Genomic DNA, 18,591 nt, shown 5'->3' on the forward strand with positions numbered 1-18,591 from the left:
ATTGAAGCATCCTGGGCCTCCATAACATCTCAGCAGTGTCACAGGCTGATTGCCTCCATGCCACGCCGCATTGAAGCAGTCATTTCTGCCAAAGGATTCCCGACCAAGTATTGAGTGCATAACTGAACTTTATTATTTGTTGGTTTTTTTGTTTGTTATTAAAAAACACTTTTATTTGATTGGATGGGTGAAATATGCTAATTTATTGAGACAGGTTTTTTGGGTTATCAGGAGTTGTATGCCAAAATCATCAGTATTAAAACAATAAAAGACCTGACAAATTTCAGTTGGTGGATAATGAATCTATAATATATGAAAGTTTAATTGTAATCATTACATTATGGTAAATAATGAAATTTAACACTATATGCTAATTTTTTGAGAAGGACCTGTACAGTGTACACAGAAAGCTGTGGTGTGGGCGAAGATGTACAGGGAGCAGCAACTGAGCTCTGCTGAATCTGCAGCCGACAAAACTGTGACTCTATCATAACTGCTGCACATAGTACGCTAAGAGACACATCACTGGAATCAGGGTCTTTGTTCCTACCTAATGGTGCAGGTAGATTCCATAGCAAAATCCTGCTGACAGATTCCCTGGACATCTGACTGGTTTCTCTGGGCAACACTGGGGGTTTCATAGATCAAGGCCATGACTTGTGCTGTTACCTTAGCACAGTGATGTCTTTTATATGCAGTTTATCCTTGTGTATACTGAATACAAATGTTTTTCGTTTGCATCCTGTTTTCTGTAATCTGACACACAACCCGAGTGTGTCTGGTTAACCCCCTCCGGTCTTGGATCAGTAAATACATAAGGCTCATGTGGTGCATTGTATGCTGGTGATCCCCCTAAATCTGACTAGGAAGCCCCGAGGAAAGGGCTGGTAACTTGACGTCTAGATGTTATTGAGGAGGAGCGGATTGCCGCCAGCATTGGTCCTGTAACTCACCTGAGAAAAATCCCGACCTCTCCGCACGTTGCTCCAGCTGTTACAGCCTAAAGAAACCAAATGGAGTCGGATTTGCATCTGCAGTATATTCTCTTTTCCGTTCCAATCACAGAACCTCATTCCTGCGTTCAGTGGCCCCTACAAACCGGAATTTGGGCATATTCGCCGACAGGGTCGCTGCCTATAATGATGCAGATGGACAACGTCATAAGCCAACAACACAGTCGGAACAGTCCTGAGTAGGAGCGTTGGTACATACTTATTAATAGTTGGAAACGACTAACAGCCTCATATCCACAGTGTTCAAATCAGACCTTTTAAAATGGCCACAGGCTTTAGCATGTAAAATTAGCAGCAGGCGCTGATGCTTACATAATGTGATTTGCAGCTGCTGTGGCCCGGAAAAGAATGAAGCAAAGATGTGGTCAATGAACATTTGCTGCTCAGGGTCATTTTTTTTAAAATAAATAATTGCCTGTTCCTTGTTCAGAATCAGGGGGAAAGTAACCCACCTATGGCCAGCTTGTTAGCAGAAGGCAGTATGGTCCTCCCCTGTCGGTGACAACCGTCTGGCGTACTCGCCAGCAGCTGCACCACCACGGATTGGACGTTGGTGACCTGAAACAGGGCCTCCACGATCACCACTAACATGAGGGTCTTGGGTCTTATTTCAGGGGGCTTTTCTCATCAGTATTGTTACCTTCTATAGCAGATCTCTCAAAATGAGGTAACGTGGTGGAAGTGGAGGGTGCATCGGTTGTATTTGCTTGGCTCAGGGGTCTTGCTTGTGAAGCAGTACGACTGTTGGGTTTCTGTCGCCACTTATTACCTCTAAATCCTGGATTGACGGGGTATAAAGCCGCGGGAAGCCTTTTGCGATGACGACGGTTGTTGGGCAAAATAGTGTAAGAAATTTGGTATAGTGCCCCTTTCTGTAACTCCGATTTCTATAAAAGTACTGCAATTTCTTGATGGTATCTCCCTTTCCCATACCGGTCCTCAATGGAATTATTTTTTATTACAGATTTTAATACTGGATCCTATGTTGGTAGAGTATGAAAATGTGACCTGAAAATGTTCAAGAAAATGTGCTCATCTGTTACTTAGTATAACACCTACGCTTAAAATGTGTTTTAAGACCTGTTATTACTGTCCTGAGGTTACTATTCACATCAGACAAACAATGATGTGCACATACAACAACCCTTTAATTTTCACACTTTTCCATGACTGGCCTCCGCTCAAATGTTTGCACTTTAATAGTTTGTTTTTGACCTTATGGGAAATGAGGCCTAGTTACTTGGTGTTCCTTGGTGTACACATTAAAATCCGCCTTGTGGTTTTGAAGGGATTCTTCGAGTTGGTGCATCTAGTTAGACTTAATACGACGTATTCTCTTGTAATATCTTCTGCAGCAGTTTGCCTCCCAAAAGCCGATTCTGGAGAAGGCACTTTCATTTCAGTTTGTGGAGTAGGAAACGGTATATTGGTGCACAACCATATAAATGGGGTTTCAGTACTGTTTCTGAACCTTGGAGCTCAATTCATCCACATTTTTTTTATTTTTTTATTTCAAATTCACACTTTCCCTTTTTTAAATTCCAATGTTCGCCAACATTTACTTTTTTTAATAAAATGACGCACTTAGTCCTCAACTACGACATCACAAATATCCCTGGAATTTTATTTCAGGCAGGGACTGGTGTGAGATCTAGCAAAAAAGAATCACAACAACAAAAAAAGAAACAATACTTGGTTAACGTTTTTGAATATAAAAAAAAAAAAGCAGCAAAGCCATCCTACCACTCCACGGTGACCGTAATTGGGACAGTCTTAACTCCAACATTAAAAACCTTCCTGTTTTTCAAGTGTAGTGATAGGATGACTTTTGCATTTTTTTTTTTTAGCAAAAAATGTAAGTACCATATAAGCATTTAATCATAGTTTGTCTTAGTTTTTTTTGCTGTTCAGTGGCTAGTGTGAACGTGCGCTTACATGCTGCATGCACACCAGTTTATATCCCAGTTCACACTTTTTTTTTTTTGTCTGTTTGCACTAGTGTGGCCTGCCTTTCATTTGAGCTGGGCATTATATTGATGTGGTCTCCCCTTGGCTGTGTCCACTAATTGGGCTCAGTCCTTCTCAGCCCTTATCCACATGCATGTCACTTGACAAACGGGAAAGTTTTTAATATTGGAGTTTGGACTGTCCTAATTATGGTCACCGTTGAGTGGTAGGCTGGCTTTTGCATTTTTTTTTTAATTACTATGCTGTTTATTTACTGCACAGTGTTCAATCATTGTTTCTGTCTTTGGGTTTTTCTGTTCAGTGACTAGTGTGAATTTACACATTCATACCAGTTTATATTGCAGTTCATTCCTTTTGGGGTTTTTTCTGTACTTTGGTAGTGGGGTTATACTGGGCTCAATATTCCAAGAACCGCTAGATCTGCCCAGGGAAAACTGATTCTATCAAAACTTCTGCACCCAGTATATTAAGTGATACATCACTGGAATCAGGGTCTCTGTCCCTACCTTTTTATGCTTCTTTCAGATTACATTGCAAAAACGTCCTGACTGAATCGATTTGAGCATGAAACAGATGATCGGGACTAAATTTATGCTTCATATTTCTGACCGTCTATGTTTGTACTTTTCTTGTCTTTTGATAATTTGACTCCCTGCTGATGTTGAGAAGATATCCCTTCTAGGGCAGTTAATTGGAAATCTGTCTATTGCAGTGTAAGCATGTGGAGTTTTTGGACTCAGCACGGAGTCTGAGACACCATCCATCTGCTGGTGACAAGCCGGCATCACAAAGGGAAGGGATGGTAGTTCAGCTGCAGGGCTTTCACAGATAAACCTAGCCTTTTCTCTGCCGAGGAATTACTGCTGGCTGCCGCACATTGTTGTCTGTGTACGGTGTGCGATCCCGGTGACAGCTCTTCAGACTCCAGCTTGTGTCTACATCACTGAGTGCTAGGCAGCGCCAATCCATCCCTGTGCTCACTGTCACAAAATGCTGCTTCTCTTCCACTCTGTGAACGCCATTCGCAAAGCGTGCTCGCCTGCTGTGTAAGGGATGGAGGCCTGCACTCCTGCATTATTTACATGGATCCCTTCTAATTTGCTATGACTGGGTCTGCAAGTCACATTTTTGTTATAGAAACTATGGAACAAGTTTTCCTAAGTCTGTAACATGTATCTGATTCTGTACATAAGACATGGCATACCAGGACAATGAAAAGCATGTTCCCCTCCGAGTGCTCTGCTTAGTATCGGCATGGCGGGTGTTGTACCAATAGCCTGCTATATTAGCGTCATGGCCTCCTCACACCTTACGGTGGCAATGATTATTATTACCGCCAGCCGGCTTGGTGCTCATGTCCAAACGGTTCCATAGATGGTCTTACTGTATGACTTACCTTTTTAGAAGAGATTAATAAGAACTGTGACCAAGTTTGTTTGGTAAGAATGGTCCAATGGGAAATTGAGAAAAGAGGCCGAGATCCTTCTAATTGTACGTCGCAGTCATTTTGTTATCTACTGAAACGTTTCATATAGTTTCAGGTCATTGCTTGCAGCGGTTTTCTGGTACTTTGATATTAGTCCTTCGGAATGAGCGGTGGTCCAACTTTGGACACCCCCATAATAAGCTGATGCATGGAGCCCCGCATCCCCTTAATTATTTAGTAGGCACAGCTCTGTACACTGTATGTCAAAATTGTAGCCTATGGGAGTGGAGACGCGTGCATATTCATTACCTTAATGAGCGGTACCACGTGACCGCTCAGCACAGGAAGAGCCCCCAGGATGGAGATGCAGCAACGGCGCGTGGAGGGGGAGTATGATGTCTTCTGTTAGCAGGCTCCTGCCGCTGCTCCCCTACCCCCCCCCCCCTTTCCCCCACCTGCTTTCTGGAAAATGACTCTTGTATAAGTCGAGGGGGGGGTGGGGGGTGTTTTCAGCACAAATAATGTGCTGAAAAATCTCGGCTTATGCACGAGTATATACGGCATAAGACTAGGTTCAGTGATCTTAATTAGAAGCACCACTCCAAAAATGAAAAAAACACTGGAGGGGTGCTTTATAGATGACCTATCGCCTAGACAAGTGTCCAGTGCTTGCTCCTATTTTAGTCCCACTGCTCACCTTAAGGGTATGTGCACACGTCAGGATTTCTTGCAGAAATTTTCCTGACAAAAAACTGACATTTCTGCCAGAAATCCGCATGCGTTTTTACCGCGATTTTGACGCGTTTTTGACGCGTTTTGTGCGTTTTTTCCCCAAATGCATAGAATTGCGGGAAAAATGCAGAAAATCTGCAAAAATAATGAACATGCTCTTTTTTTACCGCAATGTGTTTTTTTCGTGGAAAAAAAAACGCATCCATATGCACATAACATGCAGAATGCATTCTAAATGATAGAATGCATAATGTATGCGTTTTTAATGAGTTTTTATAGCGTTTTTACCGTGAAAAACCGCGAAAAAGACTCGAAAAAACCTGAACATGTGCACATAGCCTTAGTATTCCATGTTTGTGTTTTTTTTTTTTGTTTTGTTTTTTTTTCCTTCTAAATCTGCCATACACTTCTAGCAATATGCGCCTTTTTATTGGCTGATAATTTCTATGGTTTTATGCTTTTTACAAGGTGGCATTGCTCATATGATCCTCTGGGGCATGGATTAATAGGCTGCATGCCCCCTTGCTACAGACCATAAAGATAAGCACTAAATAAATAGACCCTCATCACTGGAACCTTATGGAGGATTTAACCAAAAAAAGGTGGGAATAAAAGAGCAAAAACTGTTCACTTTTGGCTTGGTGACTGGAACTCATTAAGTCCATGTTCACATGCAGAGTTTTTAAACAGTGTTTTTTTTTTTTAAATTAAAACTAAAATCTGCTTTTTATAGTACAAGCTAATACTATGCGATTCCTGCACCCAAAACTGCGTTTTTGTGGCCGTAAAATCAGCGTGTGAGTGTGAACATGGTCAAAGCAGGCTCCCTATATCCCAATGTACAATGCAGGTATAAAGTAGTTGGTCTGCTATTATATTGCCTGTACAGTCTCCTGGAATGGTGCAGGTTCCCATTCATAGTGTGTGTCTTTGGGGAAAATAAACATTTATAAGGCAACTCATGGGTCATTGAGCCTAACAAAGGCCTGTTTCCTCTGGTACTTCTCTGCACTCCAAACCCATAGAAGACACATGAGGCCCTTTATTTACCCTGTAATCTCCTAGTTGTTTTTTTTTTTTTTACTTACCGGTATTCTTTTGTGTAGTTTTTATTAGCTGAGCAAAGACACTAAAACCAGGCAAACAGGGCTGGAGGAAAGTGTCCTGGCTGTCATCTTGGCTTACTAAGGAGCACAAAAGGTGACATTTCGTTGCAATTCTGGGCTCTAAAGTAATGGTGCGAAGTGCCAAGGAGCAGCTATCATGTGCAAATAAGGTTATTGCACGCCACGCTTTGAAGTTTCCAGTTCTGATGGGAACTAGCTCTGCCTTCTGAGGATGTGGTTTTATCACTTTACAGCGCAATGTGCAGTATTGGGACTAGTGGGCTCCCTCTGTAGACCCCGCTCTACAAGAGGCCACAGGCACGCTGCCATTACCAGACGTAATCATACCAGTGTTGGCTCTAGACTGTGTGCACACGTTTAGGACTTTTCGCATTTTTTTCGCTATAAAAACGCGATAAAACCGCGAAAAAAATGCATACATTAAGCATCCTATTATTAGAATGCAATCCGCAATTTTTGTGCACATGTTGCGTTTTTTTTCTTCGGCGGAATTGCATTCCGGAAAAAACCGCAGCATGTTCATTCTTTGTGTGGAATCGCGGGGATTCCGCACACATAGGAATGCATTGATCCAGTTACTTTTCACATGGGGCTGTGCAGACCATGCGGGAAGTAAGCAGATTGTGTGCGGTTGGTACCCAGGGTGGAGGAGAGGAGACTCTCCTCCAGGCCCTGGGAACCATATAATTGTTTAAAAAAATAAAATAAAAAATCATGATATTCTCACCTTCCGGCGTCCCTCACAGCGTTCCCACTCGTTGTGATGCTCCCGTTTCCAGTAATGCCTTGCGAAAACTTTCACCTTGTTGCGCCGCCTTTTGCTGCGATCACAGCTGCAAGTTGCTCAGGGTATGTCTCTATCAGTTTTGTACATCGAGAGACTGAAAATTTTGCCCATTCTTGACTGCATGTACAATATGACAGGTTCCCTTTTATTTAAACTTTTCTGGATTGTTGATTGGCCAGTGACAAAATGAGTTTTTAGTAATCCACTGAATAGCGTCTTTGTTATATATAATTTTGGGCTTTGTCCTTTGATAAATGAGCCAACAAATAGTGAACTGCAGAAGGTGTGAGGCGACCGTGGAGAAACTAAACTTAGTGATGCAGTATTAAAGTTGGGCTAATGCCTTCAGGAAACATTTAGCCGAAATGAGCAAAGAACTTGTTTTTTTTTATGTAAGTGATAGTAATACGTTAATAAACTGTCGTTAAAATGACTTCCTTGAATTCTTACCAGTTGTGTGGGTGTGTATTGTTTGCTGAACATGACGAATATTTGTCGAATTAAGTAAGAAGAGACTGATTGTATCATGGATTGTGCGTAGACGACCTATGAAGAATTTTGTCTTCTCTCAGTTTTTCTTATAGCTCATCTCTAGCTTTTTTTTTACATCCCTAAATGTTATATAATTGTGCAGAAGAAGACTTTTTTTTGTCTCGTGCCACCTAAAAGTCCTTCATGCTGTCCTGCAGAAGACTCTATACACCAGGTCACTCTACCGTGAGAACCAGTACTTCCGGAGCTACAGAATTGTGTTAACACTGTGGATGACCTCCTTTGGTTGTTACGGTGGTTAGTTCTGTGATATGGCTTCCCCAGTGGTCCACAGTGGATGTAGACACCCATGGTCTGGTTGTAAGGTCCTATCTTTTATTCGTTTCCTAGCTCAATCCTTGTGTTACTATAAAGGACTGTCAGTCTGCTTCAAAGAGTAGAGATGGCGAGACCTAGTGTAATAAGTGTCATTTTCTCACCTCTTCTTCCAGGTTGTAATTGCTGATGACTACTCTGATCCCTTCGATGCCAAGAATGAACAGAAGAACAAAGGAGTGAAAATGGAGAATGGCTACATGGAACCTTATGAGGCCCAGAGACTGATGACTGGTAAGAGGAGATAGAGGCCTGATGTGGCCGCGGACTATTGCCGTCATGTCGTTTTATTGCTTAGAACAAACTGTGAGCCGTGTTACTGGTTGACATTCACTTACCTTGTCTGTTTTTTTTTTTTTGGTTCATAGTGATCACGCGTCATTCACAGTGATTTAATTTGAACTCAAAATATGAATCAAGTAAAAACCTTTATTTGCTCTGTGCATTGGGACGCTTTCTGGAAGAGCGGCCATCTTTGAGAACAGTGTGGATGGAGTTATCCTGCACTACGAGGGTAGGGACTAGCAGGCTTAGCACCTGGTTCTCTACAGAACGTACTGAGCCGGTGATCACAATGGGCAAAAAACAGATGGCTACATTATTACTCATTAATCCGCTAGAGGTAGACCAACTCATGTGTCCAAATGTTTGTACTTACAGCAAATTAATCAAGCTTTGGTGCTAGTTTCGATGAGGTCAATTAGTATTTGGCTACATTTAGGCAGGCACATTATTCCCAAGTTTATTGATCTGTATTCTAGATGTAACCTTCCAACAGGAGCACGGTACTGATAAACTAAAGTTTAAATGGATTGTCCAGGGTTTGTCATCAGTATCCAATCCGTGGCCAGTGGACTTTTTACATTTCTATCACAAGTCCTGCAGCTCCGCTTCCAATTTCTTTGTCTACTGGCTGCTCGCGGTTATTGCGGCTCAATTACTATCTGTGTATGGAGCTATGGTGCCCCTTTAAAGCACTGTATGGCTAGGTGTTCCAGGTTTTCCCATCCAGAATAGATGAGCAAAATAAATCTATTTGATCATTTCAAGGCTTAATTCCACGTCTGTTAAGATTCTTGGCATTGGTGGCATGTTCCGTATTGGTCAAAGGTAATTTTTAAAGTGAGTTGGACCACAACTAATCACTGGTACGTGCATCTCAAGTCCCAGTTCCTTCTCACTGCAAAACAAAAGTAAGGAGAAGTTTATGAAGTAATATGGCATGTCTAATTTTTGGGAAAACATGTTTGACATTGAAATTCCCTAAATGCAGCCCAGACCAGAAATACTAATTTCATGATACGTCTTTGCTTTTAGAAGGAGAAATAAGTCAGAGAATAGACCATCTTTTGAAAATGTTTGCCATGCATTACTTTTTGTATGTGCAATATGGAAAATCTTTACATAACTTATTACACAGCAATTCCAGTGTTATAAATTAGTTAGCTTGCATCAATGTATTTTTTTTTCTATCCAATTCCAGCAGATTATTTTTACTCACTTACAAAGCACTTTAAAGACCTCATCATCGCTGTCCCCAATTGTGCTCACAAACTAAATTCCCTATCTGAAAGTCTTTGGAGTGTGGCAGGAAACCGGAGTACCCGGAGGAAACCCACGCAAACATGGGGAGAACATACAGGCTTACTGCACACCTTATGCTTGGGTGGGATTTGAACCCAGGACCCCAGCACTGCAAGATAATACTCCTGACTAGTGATGAGCAAATGTGTTCGGATAAGGTGCTATCCGAGCATGCTCGGGTACTTAGAGTGTCTTTGATGTGTTCGATAATAAGTCCCCGTGGCTGCAAGTCTCGCGGCTGTTTGACATCTGCAACATATGCTGGAATTGCCTAATAAACAGGCAATCCCTGCATGTCTTTGTGTCGTACAGCTACGAGATATGCAGTCGCAGGGACTCGAACATATTTTCAAACACGATGAAGACACTCAGCCGCCGAGCATGCTATGTCGGCTAAGGGTTTGTGTCCACTGTCAGGATTTACGGCGCTTTGGACGTAGCGGAGAACCCGCTCCGCTCAAAGCGCCGCCCCTTCTGAACGTGCGGTGATTCCGGATGTGTTCATTGCACACATCTGGAATCTCCGCACCCCATACATAGGGCCCTGTGATTTACCTTGCGTTGACGGACCGTCGCCGCAAGGTAAACAGACATGCTGCTTCTAAAAAGACGCGCCGCATGTCATAAAATCCCCTCCACTATGCTGTAACATCTGGACGCTGTGGGTTGAACGCTGCGGTTGCACGCAGCGTTCAATCCGCAACTAATCTGGATGTAATCCGGCCCATTGACACATACCGTTAGACCTTTATCAGAGTATGTTCGTTCAGCACTGCTGCTGACCACTGAGCCACCATGCTGCCCCAGATTACTGACATGTGCATTGAAGAATCTCCCTCAGTACAGATTGAATTTGTTACTGTTGTTTGATTTACAAAAACCAACTACAGAAAACCAGACATCAGAGTATACTTTCCTACAATTAACAGGGAAACGGTTGCAGTAGAAAATGAGAGCTGTCAATTTTCAAGGCCATATTGTGGATTTCTGCGTATGACAAGGCCATTCATTTCCGTGTAAGCAGCAGGTTCTGTCACTATGGCTTGCCATAAATTAATGCTCCAGCCTAATTCAGACCTTCCAGATTGTGTTTTGTCGTTGGCCTGAACAAACTGACAGACAGATCCTTTGGCTGTTGTGCACAAAGCCCAACTTGGCAGCTTGTTTCTCCCTGGAAATACAAGACTGTCAACTCTATATAGCAGAGTATAAACCGTTGTGCATACACAGCTTGTACATAATATTGCTCGATTTAACTCTTGGTAGTCAAGTCTTTGTATATTCTTTTTACTGATTTTTAGCTTTTTTTTTATTTTATTTTTTAACTTTTTCTTACAAATCTTTGGCAAATGTTGAAGAATGCAAAAGATAAGGATCAACCTAATTTATGACACAAAAATATAGGCACTGAGGTAGTCTTATCTGAAGAACCAGCTATTTGTGGCGAGTCTCAGGATCCTGTCCTGTGGCAATTAGTTGATTTGTGTGTGTACCTGCCAGCCTGTTGACGAGTGCTTCCACCTAGGATGGGCTACCTCTAGGTGGTGATGGCTGTAAGTGCATCATGTGTCCAACGAGACCATTATTGGCAACAGTCCTTATGTGCCAGCACATGTCCCTGCTGGCCGCTGTATCCGGTGACGATATATAATAAATGTGAGAGGGGTCCAAAATACATATTTAACTGGTTTTAGATTCATTCCTGGCTTCTAAATAGGGATCAGAATGAATGACTTGTTCCATATATTTGTGTGTTTAATATAGAATGAAATCAATGCCAAATATTAAAGGTCCTTCTTGCTGCCTTCAATATGACTATAGGAAAATTGTCGGGAAGTATCAGGCGAAGGTCTTCTGGGAAGAACCATACATGCCAGTGTTTAATTACATTGCGATGCAGTGGGCTAATGTTACCTTGGAAAACATGATTCTGATGTATTAAACATCTGGCGTTTGCGGTCCCTCGTAAATGTGCTTTAATGCCATTAGTCATGTGGCAGAATATTTGGAGAATTGGAGGAGATGGTAAGTAACCATGAATGTTTACATTCTGCATTGCTTTGTAATGGAATTGATAATTCTTGACTTGGTCAGGACCAGTGTAGAGATGTGACCTCTCTGCCGGAGTCTCTCACCATGTTCCCTGTAGTCTCTGATGGGTAATGACCCTGAACTGTACTTATTATCCTCCTCTAATACTACACCGAACCTGCATAGTAATGATATTACATTTATTACCTCAGTGCTGACGGAGAGAAGCGTTAACATCACCCTAGTCGGCCTTCAGGCCAGCACTACTTCTCACTGAATTCTCCCTCGGGGAACACTACAGTTTTGCTCCATGCCTGAGATGTTTGTGATAAACTGCTTCCGCCTAATTCAGAAGAACAATATTTGCTCTGGTTCTTCTGGATGGGAACTTACTGTGAAGAGGCAATAAAAAGTTGTGTAGACAGGTCAGGCCTTTCCCGTGTAGTGCACCAATGCCGGCACCACCAGGTGGCCCACCCTATACAAGCATGAGGCATGACTCCACTAGGTAAGATCCAGCAGCCTGACGCAATTCATGACCATACCATGTAAATGTTAGAGCCAAGAAACACTAGGTAGATTTGTCAGGTTGGCTGTAGTAATTTATTTATTTTTTCTTACTGTGCTTGTGGCACATACACTCATGGCTATGTGCATATGTAATGCCATTGCATCTAGCACTACGAGTCTGATCAGTAAGGCTATGTTCACATGCCCACCATCCTGTTGACGTTACAGATTCAGTGGACAAAATAAAATAGAAAATAATCTGTCCAGATTTTACACATTGTGGCTAATCCTTTTGCGGAACATGTTCCATCCATGAAAATCACAGCGAGAACACCAGTCTATGGTGCTTTTCCAGTGTCTGGGCTTTTTTTGCCAACCATGTGTTCACAATTTAAAAAAAAAACAAACCCAAAAAAACAGAAGAACAGTCCGTTTTTGATCGGAGCATTAATGAAACATTAATCCTTCAATCCATGAGTCTGTGTTTTGCAATAGTAATTTTCAGATCGTTTTTAATCAGTGAAAATTAATGTTGGTAAAGACTGATAATATGGAGTAAACATTGGTGAAAATCGGATCCAGATGAAACTTGAACCGTTCGTGTATGGCTACGTTCACATTTGCGGCGCTCCCGGCTGCGTCGGGCGCAGCCGCGGCGACGCATGCGCCCCTATATTTACCATGGGGGCGCATGGACATGCGTTGCATTTGCGTTTTGCGACGCATGCGTCAGGGCGCAGGGAACGCTGCGTGATGCAGTTTTTCCTGCGCCCAAAACCATGCAAAAAGCGACGCATGCATCGCAAAACGCAGCGTTTGTGCATGCGTTCATATTTGCGTTGTGCGTTGCACAACGCAAATGTAAACGTAGCTTATGTGAAACGTCACTGGCATCTAATGGAGGCCTTGGCCTGTGATTTTTTTTTTTTTTTATTTTTTTTTTATGGATCCTCTGTAAGCTCATGGTGAGATAGGACACAATTGTCAGGGGGAAGGGGGGGTATTCCAGTACGATCGTGGAGTCTACCAGTATATATATATATATATATATATATATATATATATATATATATATATATATATATATATATATATATATATATATATATATATATATAATTTTTTTTTTTTTTTTTTTTTGCAGGATGTGATGTAAATTTTTCACAATAACTTGGGAAAGTTCTGAAACCTACTATAAATGTCTGTTGTGTTCCTGATCTCGTCTGTTAGTGGAGATGAATCTGTGCTGCACTTTATGTACATGCTCCGTAATGACCAGGGCTGTGGGGTTGGGAAATTGAGGAGTTAAAGGTTTGTCTTACCACCCTGCTTGTTCACAAGATAGGTAATTACCATTATATCGGCGAGTCAAACAGTCAACCCCACTATAGGTAGAAAGAAGGAATTAATTCTCTATGGGACTGCCAGAGATGGCGGAGCACAAAGCTACGCTATCACCGGTACAGATGGAGCCGCAGCACATACAGTATCTGTGTATTTTTAAATAGACATTTTGGATGGCCTATTTTGGAGATTCTCTGTGATTGGACTCTCACCAATCTGCTAGTTTTCACCTAGACTGGATAACTTGTTTTTTTATTATTATTAATCTCCAAAAATCCCAGGCCATCATTAAAACCTCAATAATTGGGATTGGAAACCAGATAATCCCTTGGGTTCCTATTGTTTGGCAGGTACAGATCTGACACCTTATGTCGCCAAACACCTTTGGATGTCACTGTGAATGACTAGTGCTTGCTGCTCGGCATTCACCGCACGTCCTCCAATAATTCATGCTAATTGTGTTCCGCTGAGGATTTAACTTATTGTGTTACTGTTGATTCAAATGTAATTTACTGAAAGCAAGGTATTTATGGTATTCAATGGAATAACAGGAAGTTATTAAAACAGCTGAATACAACTAGGAAATGATGGGCTTGAGACAAATGGCATGCAGAATGACAAATCCCGTCCATATTCTATGAGCCGGGCGTGTAGGATGAGCTGCGGAATGAAGGATCTATTAATTAAAGTGTTAGGAGCCAAAGGCCCAGCAATCCTTCTACTTATCTGGTTAATTTAGTGTCTTGCTTGTTGGATACCTTGTGGGAAAAAAACATTGTGACTCATTGTATGCAATGTGTTAGGGAAAATCTAATAAGTCTGCTGCATTGCTCATGTTGTAATCATCAGGAATTGGCTGTGACATGACAGATCATCCCTTTATGCAGTACATGGGTGCAACTAGAAGACATTTTAAATGTGGCACTAGAATAATAAGGCTGTGTTCACACTGAGATTTTTATGTTAAAAAGTCTGCTTCAGAAAACCAGTTTTCAGGAGCTTGGGGGAATCTTTCTTTTCTTGTTGGGCTTCCAGAGTTTGTTTTGAAGTGATTTGGAAGAGTTTTTTTGCAGACTTTTGCGTTGACAGTGCCTAATTTGGAAAGGTATTCTACGGGATCCTCTTCAAAGTTGTAACATGCACTTTCTTTTTCCAACCAACCATTTTTCAATGTGTCTTCAGAGGAAAAAAATAAATAAAAAAAAAAGTTATGGAAAACTCCTAATATGAACCGCAAAGTAGATATCCCATTGCAATCATGCGCCAAGAGTTTTTGAAGGTGATCTTGAGCAACCACACTTAATTATTTTATTTATCTTTTGAGGGTTTGCTCTGGAAAAGCGCTTTAAAAAAAAAAAGCAACAACAAAAACTACTATGCTAAAAAAAGAATGAACATATGCATTATGTCAAAACTGCTTGCTGGTGTATATGATCATCAGCTTCCCTGTGTTTCTTTTAACCATTTCAGACTTTTAACTCCTTTACCCTCAAGGGTGGTTTGCACGTTAATGACCGGGCCAATTTTTACAAATCTGACCACTGTCCCTTTATGAGGTTATAACTCTGGAATGCTTCAACGGATCCCGGTGATTCTGACATTGTTTTCTCGTGACATATTGTACTTCATGATAGTGGTAAAATTTCTTTGATATTACCTGCGTTTATTTGTGAAAAAAACGGAAATATGGCGCAAATTTTGAAAATTTCGCAATTTTCCAACTTTGAATTTTTATGCAATTAAATCACAGAGATATGTCACACAAAATACTTAATAAGTAACATTTCCCACATGTCTACTTTACATCAGCACAATTTTGGAACCAAAATTTTTTTTTGTTAGGGAGTTATAAGGGTTAAAAGTTGACCAGCAATTTCTCATTTTTACAACACCATTTTATTTTAGGGACCACATCTCATTTGAAGTCATTTTGAGGGGTCCATATGATAGAAAATACCCAAGTGTGACACCATTCTAAACTGCACACCTCAAGGTTCTCAAAACCACATTCAAGAAGTTTATTAACCCTTCAGGTGTTTCACAGGAATTTTTGGAATGTTTAAATAAAAATTAACATTTCACTTTTTTTCACAAAAAATTTACTTAAGCTCCAATTTGTTTTATTTTACCAAGGGTTACAGGAGAAAATGGACCCCAAACCTTGTTGTACAATTTGTCCTGAGTACGCCAATACCCCATAAGTGGAGGTAAACCACTGTTTGGGCGCATGACAGAGCTTGGAAGCGAAGGAGCGCCATTTGACTTCTTAATGCAAAATTGACTAGAATTGAGATGGGACGCCATGTTGCGTTTGGAGAGCCCCTGATGTGCCTAAACATTGAAACCCCCCACAAGTGACATTTTGGAAAGTAGACCCCCTAAGGAACTTATCTAGAGGTGTGGTGAGCACTTTGACCCACCAAGTGCTTCACAGAAGTTTATAATGCAGAACCGTAAAAATAAAAAATCATTTTTTTTCACAAAAATTTATCTTTTCGCCCCCAATTTTTTATTTTCCCAATGGTAAGAGAAGAAATTGGAACCAAAAAGTTGTTGTACAATTTGTCCTGAATACGCTGATACCCCATATGTGGGGGTAAACCACTGTTTGGGCGCATGGGAGAGCTCGGAAGGGAAGGAGCGCCGTTTGACTTTTCAATGCAAAATTCACAGGAATTGAGATGAGACGCCATGTTGCGTTTGGAGAGCCACTGATGTGCCTAAACATTGAAACCCCACACAAGTGACACCATTTTGGAAAGTAGACCCCCTAAGGAACTTATCTAGATGTGTGGTGAGCACTTTGACCCACCAAGAGCTTCACAGAAGTTTATAATGTAGAGCCGTAAAAATAAAACAAAAATTTTTTCCCACAAAAATTATTTTTTAGTCCCCAGTTTTGTATTTTCCCAAGGGTAACAGGAGAAATTGGACCCCAAAAGTTGTTGTGCAATTTGTCCTGACTGCGCTGATACCCCATATGTGGGGGGGAACCACCATTTGGGCGCATGGGAGGGCTCGGAAGGGAAGGAGCGCCATTTGGAATACAGACTTAGATGGAATGGTCTGCAGGCGTCACATTGCGTTTGTAGAGCCCCTAATGTACCTAAACAGTAGAAACCCCCCACAAGTGACCCCATATTGGAAACTAGACCCCCCAAGGAACTTATCTAGATGTGTTGTGAGAACTTTGAGCCCCCAAGTGTTTCACTACAGTTTATAACGCCGAGCCGTGAAAATAAAAAATCTTTTTTTTCCCACAAAAATTATTTTGTAGCCCCCAGTTTTGTATTTTCCCAAGGGTAACAGGAGAAATTGGACCCCAAAAGTTGTTGTCCAATTTGTCCTGAGTACGCTGATACTCCATATGTTGGGGTAAACCCCTGTTTGGTCACACGGGAGAGCTCGGAAGGGAAGGAGCACTGTTTTACTTTTTCAACGCAGAATTGGCTGGAATTGAGATCGGACGCCATGTCGCGTTTGGAGAGCCCCTGATGTGCCTAAACAGTGGAAACCCCCCAATTATAACTGAAACCCTAATCCAAACACTCCCCTAACCCTAATTCCAACAGTAACCCTAACCACACCTCTAACCCAGACACACCCCTAACCCTAATCCCAACCCTATTCCCAACTGTAAATGTAATCCAAACCCTAACCCTAACTTTAGCCCCAGCCCTAACTGTAGCCTTAACCCTAACTGTAGCCCTAGCCCTAGCCCTAGCCCTAATGGGAAAATGGAAATAAATACATTTTTTAAATTTTTTTTTTTTATTTTTCCCTAACTAAGGGGGTGATGAAGGGGGGTTTGATTTACTTTTATAGCGGGTTATTTAGCGGATTTTTATGATTGGCAGCCGTCACACACTGAAAGACGCTTTTTATTGCAAAAAATATTTTTTGCGTTACCACATTTTGAGAGCTATAATTTTTCCATATTTTGGTTCACAGAGTCATGTGAGGTCTTGTTTTTTTGCTGGACGAGTTGACGTTTTTATTGGTAACATTTTTGGGCACGTGACATTTTTTGATCGCTTTTTATTTCGATTTTTTGAGGCAGAATTACCAAAAACCAGCTATTCATGAATTTCTTTTGGGGGAGGCGTTTATACCGTTCCGCGTTTGGTAAAATTGATAAAGCAGTTTTATTCTTCGGGTCAGTACGATTACAGCGACACCTCATTTATATCATTTTTTTAATGTTTTGGCGCTTTTATACGATAAAAACTATTTTATAGAAAAAATAATTATTTTTGCATCGCTTTATTCTCAGGACTATAACTTTTTTATTTTTTTGCTGATGTTGCTGTATGGCGGCTCGTTTTTTGCGGGACAAGATGACGCTTTCAGCGGTACCATGGTTATTTATATCTGTCTTTTTGATCGCGTGTTATTCCACTTTTTGTTCGGCGGTATGATAATAAAGCATTGTTTTTTGTCTCATTTTTTTTTCTTTTTTCTTACGGTGTTTACTGAAGGGGTTAACTAGTGGGACAGTTTTATAGGTCGGGTCGTTACGGACGCGGCGATACTAAATATGTGTACTTTTATTGTTTGTTTTTTTTATTTAGATAAAGAAATGTATTTATGGGAATAATATATCTTTTTTTTTTTTCATTATTTAGGATTTTTTTTTTTTTTTTTTTTTTACACACTTGTAAAAATTTTTTAACTTTTTTACTTTGTCCCAGGGGGGGACAATACAGATCGGTGATCTGCCAGTTTGCACAGCACTCTGACAGATCACCGATCTGTCTGAGAACAGTGCAGCGTTACCAAGTGCCTGCTCTGAGCAGGCACTTGGTAAGCCACCTCCCTCCCTGCAGGACCCGGATCCGCGGCCATCTTGGATCCGGGACTTTCTGCAGGGAGGGAGGTAGGAGACCCCCGGAGCAACGCGATCACATCGCGTTGCTGCGGGGGTCTCAGGGAAGCCCGCAGGGAGCCCCCTCCCTGCGCGATGCTTCCCTGCACCGCCGGCACATCGCGATCATGTTTGATCGCGGTGTGCCGGGGGTTAATGTGCTGGGGGCGATCCGTGACCGCTCCTGGCACATAGTGCCGGATGTCAGCTGCGATAAGCAGCTGACACCCGGCCGCGATCGGCCGCGCTCCCCCCGTGAGCGCGGCCGATCGCCTATGACGTACTATGGACGGAATAGTACGTCTAATGGCAGAAAGGGGTTAAAGCCACAAAGCTAT

The 18,591-nt window shown here is 41.6% G+C and overlaps 1 protein-coding gene across 1 annotated transcript in view; it reads left to right on the forward strand.

The window, feature by feature from the left end:
• The window catches only part of SHB (SH2 domain containing adaptor protein B), a 198,564-nt gene that overhangs the window by 50,894 nt on the left and 129,079 nt on the right, over positions 1 to 18,591 (forward strand). The window contains exon 2 of the mRNA XM_069766669.1: positions 8,037 to 8,154. Coding sequence (XP_069622770.1) covers positions 8,037 to 8,154 — 118 coding nt within the window. The remainder of the gene's footprint in view (positions 1 to 8,036; positions 8,155 to 18,591) is intronic.

This window comes from Ranitomeya imitator, chromosome 1 (assembly GCF_032444005.1).
Source record: "Ranitomeya imitator isolate aRanImi1 chromosome 1, aRanImi1.pri, whole genome shotgun sequence".
NCBI classification, from domain to species: domain Eukaryota; kingdom Metazoa; phylum Chordata; class Amphibia; order Anura; family Dendrobatidae; genus Ranitomeya; species Ranitomeya imitator.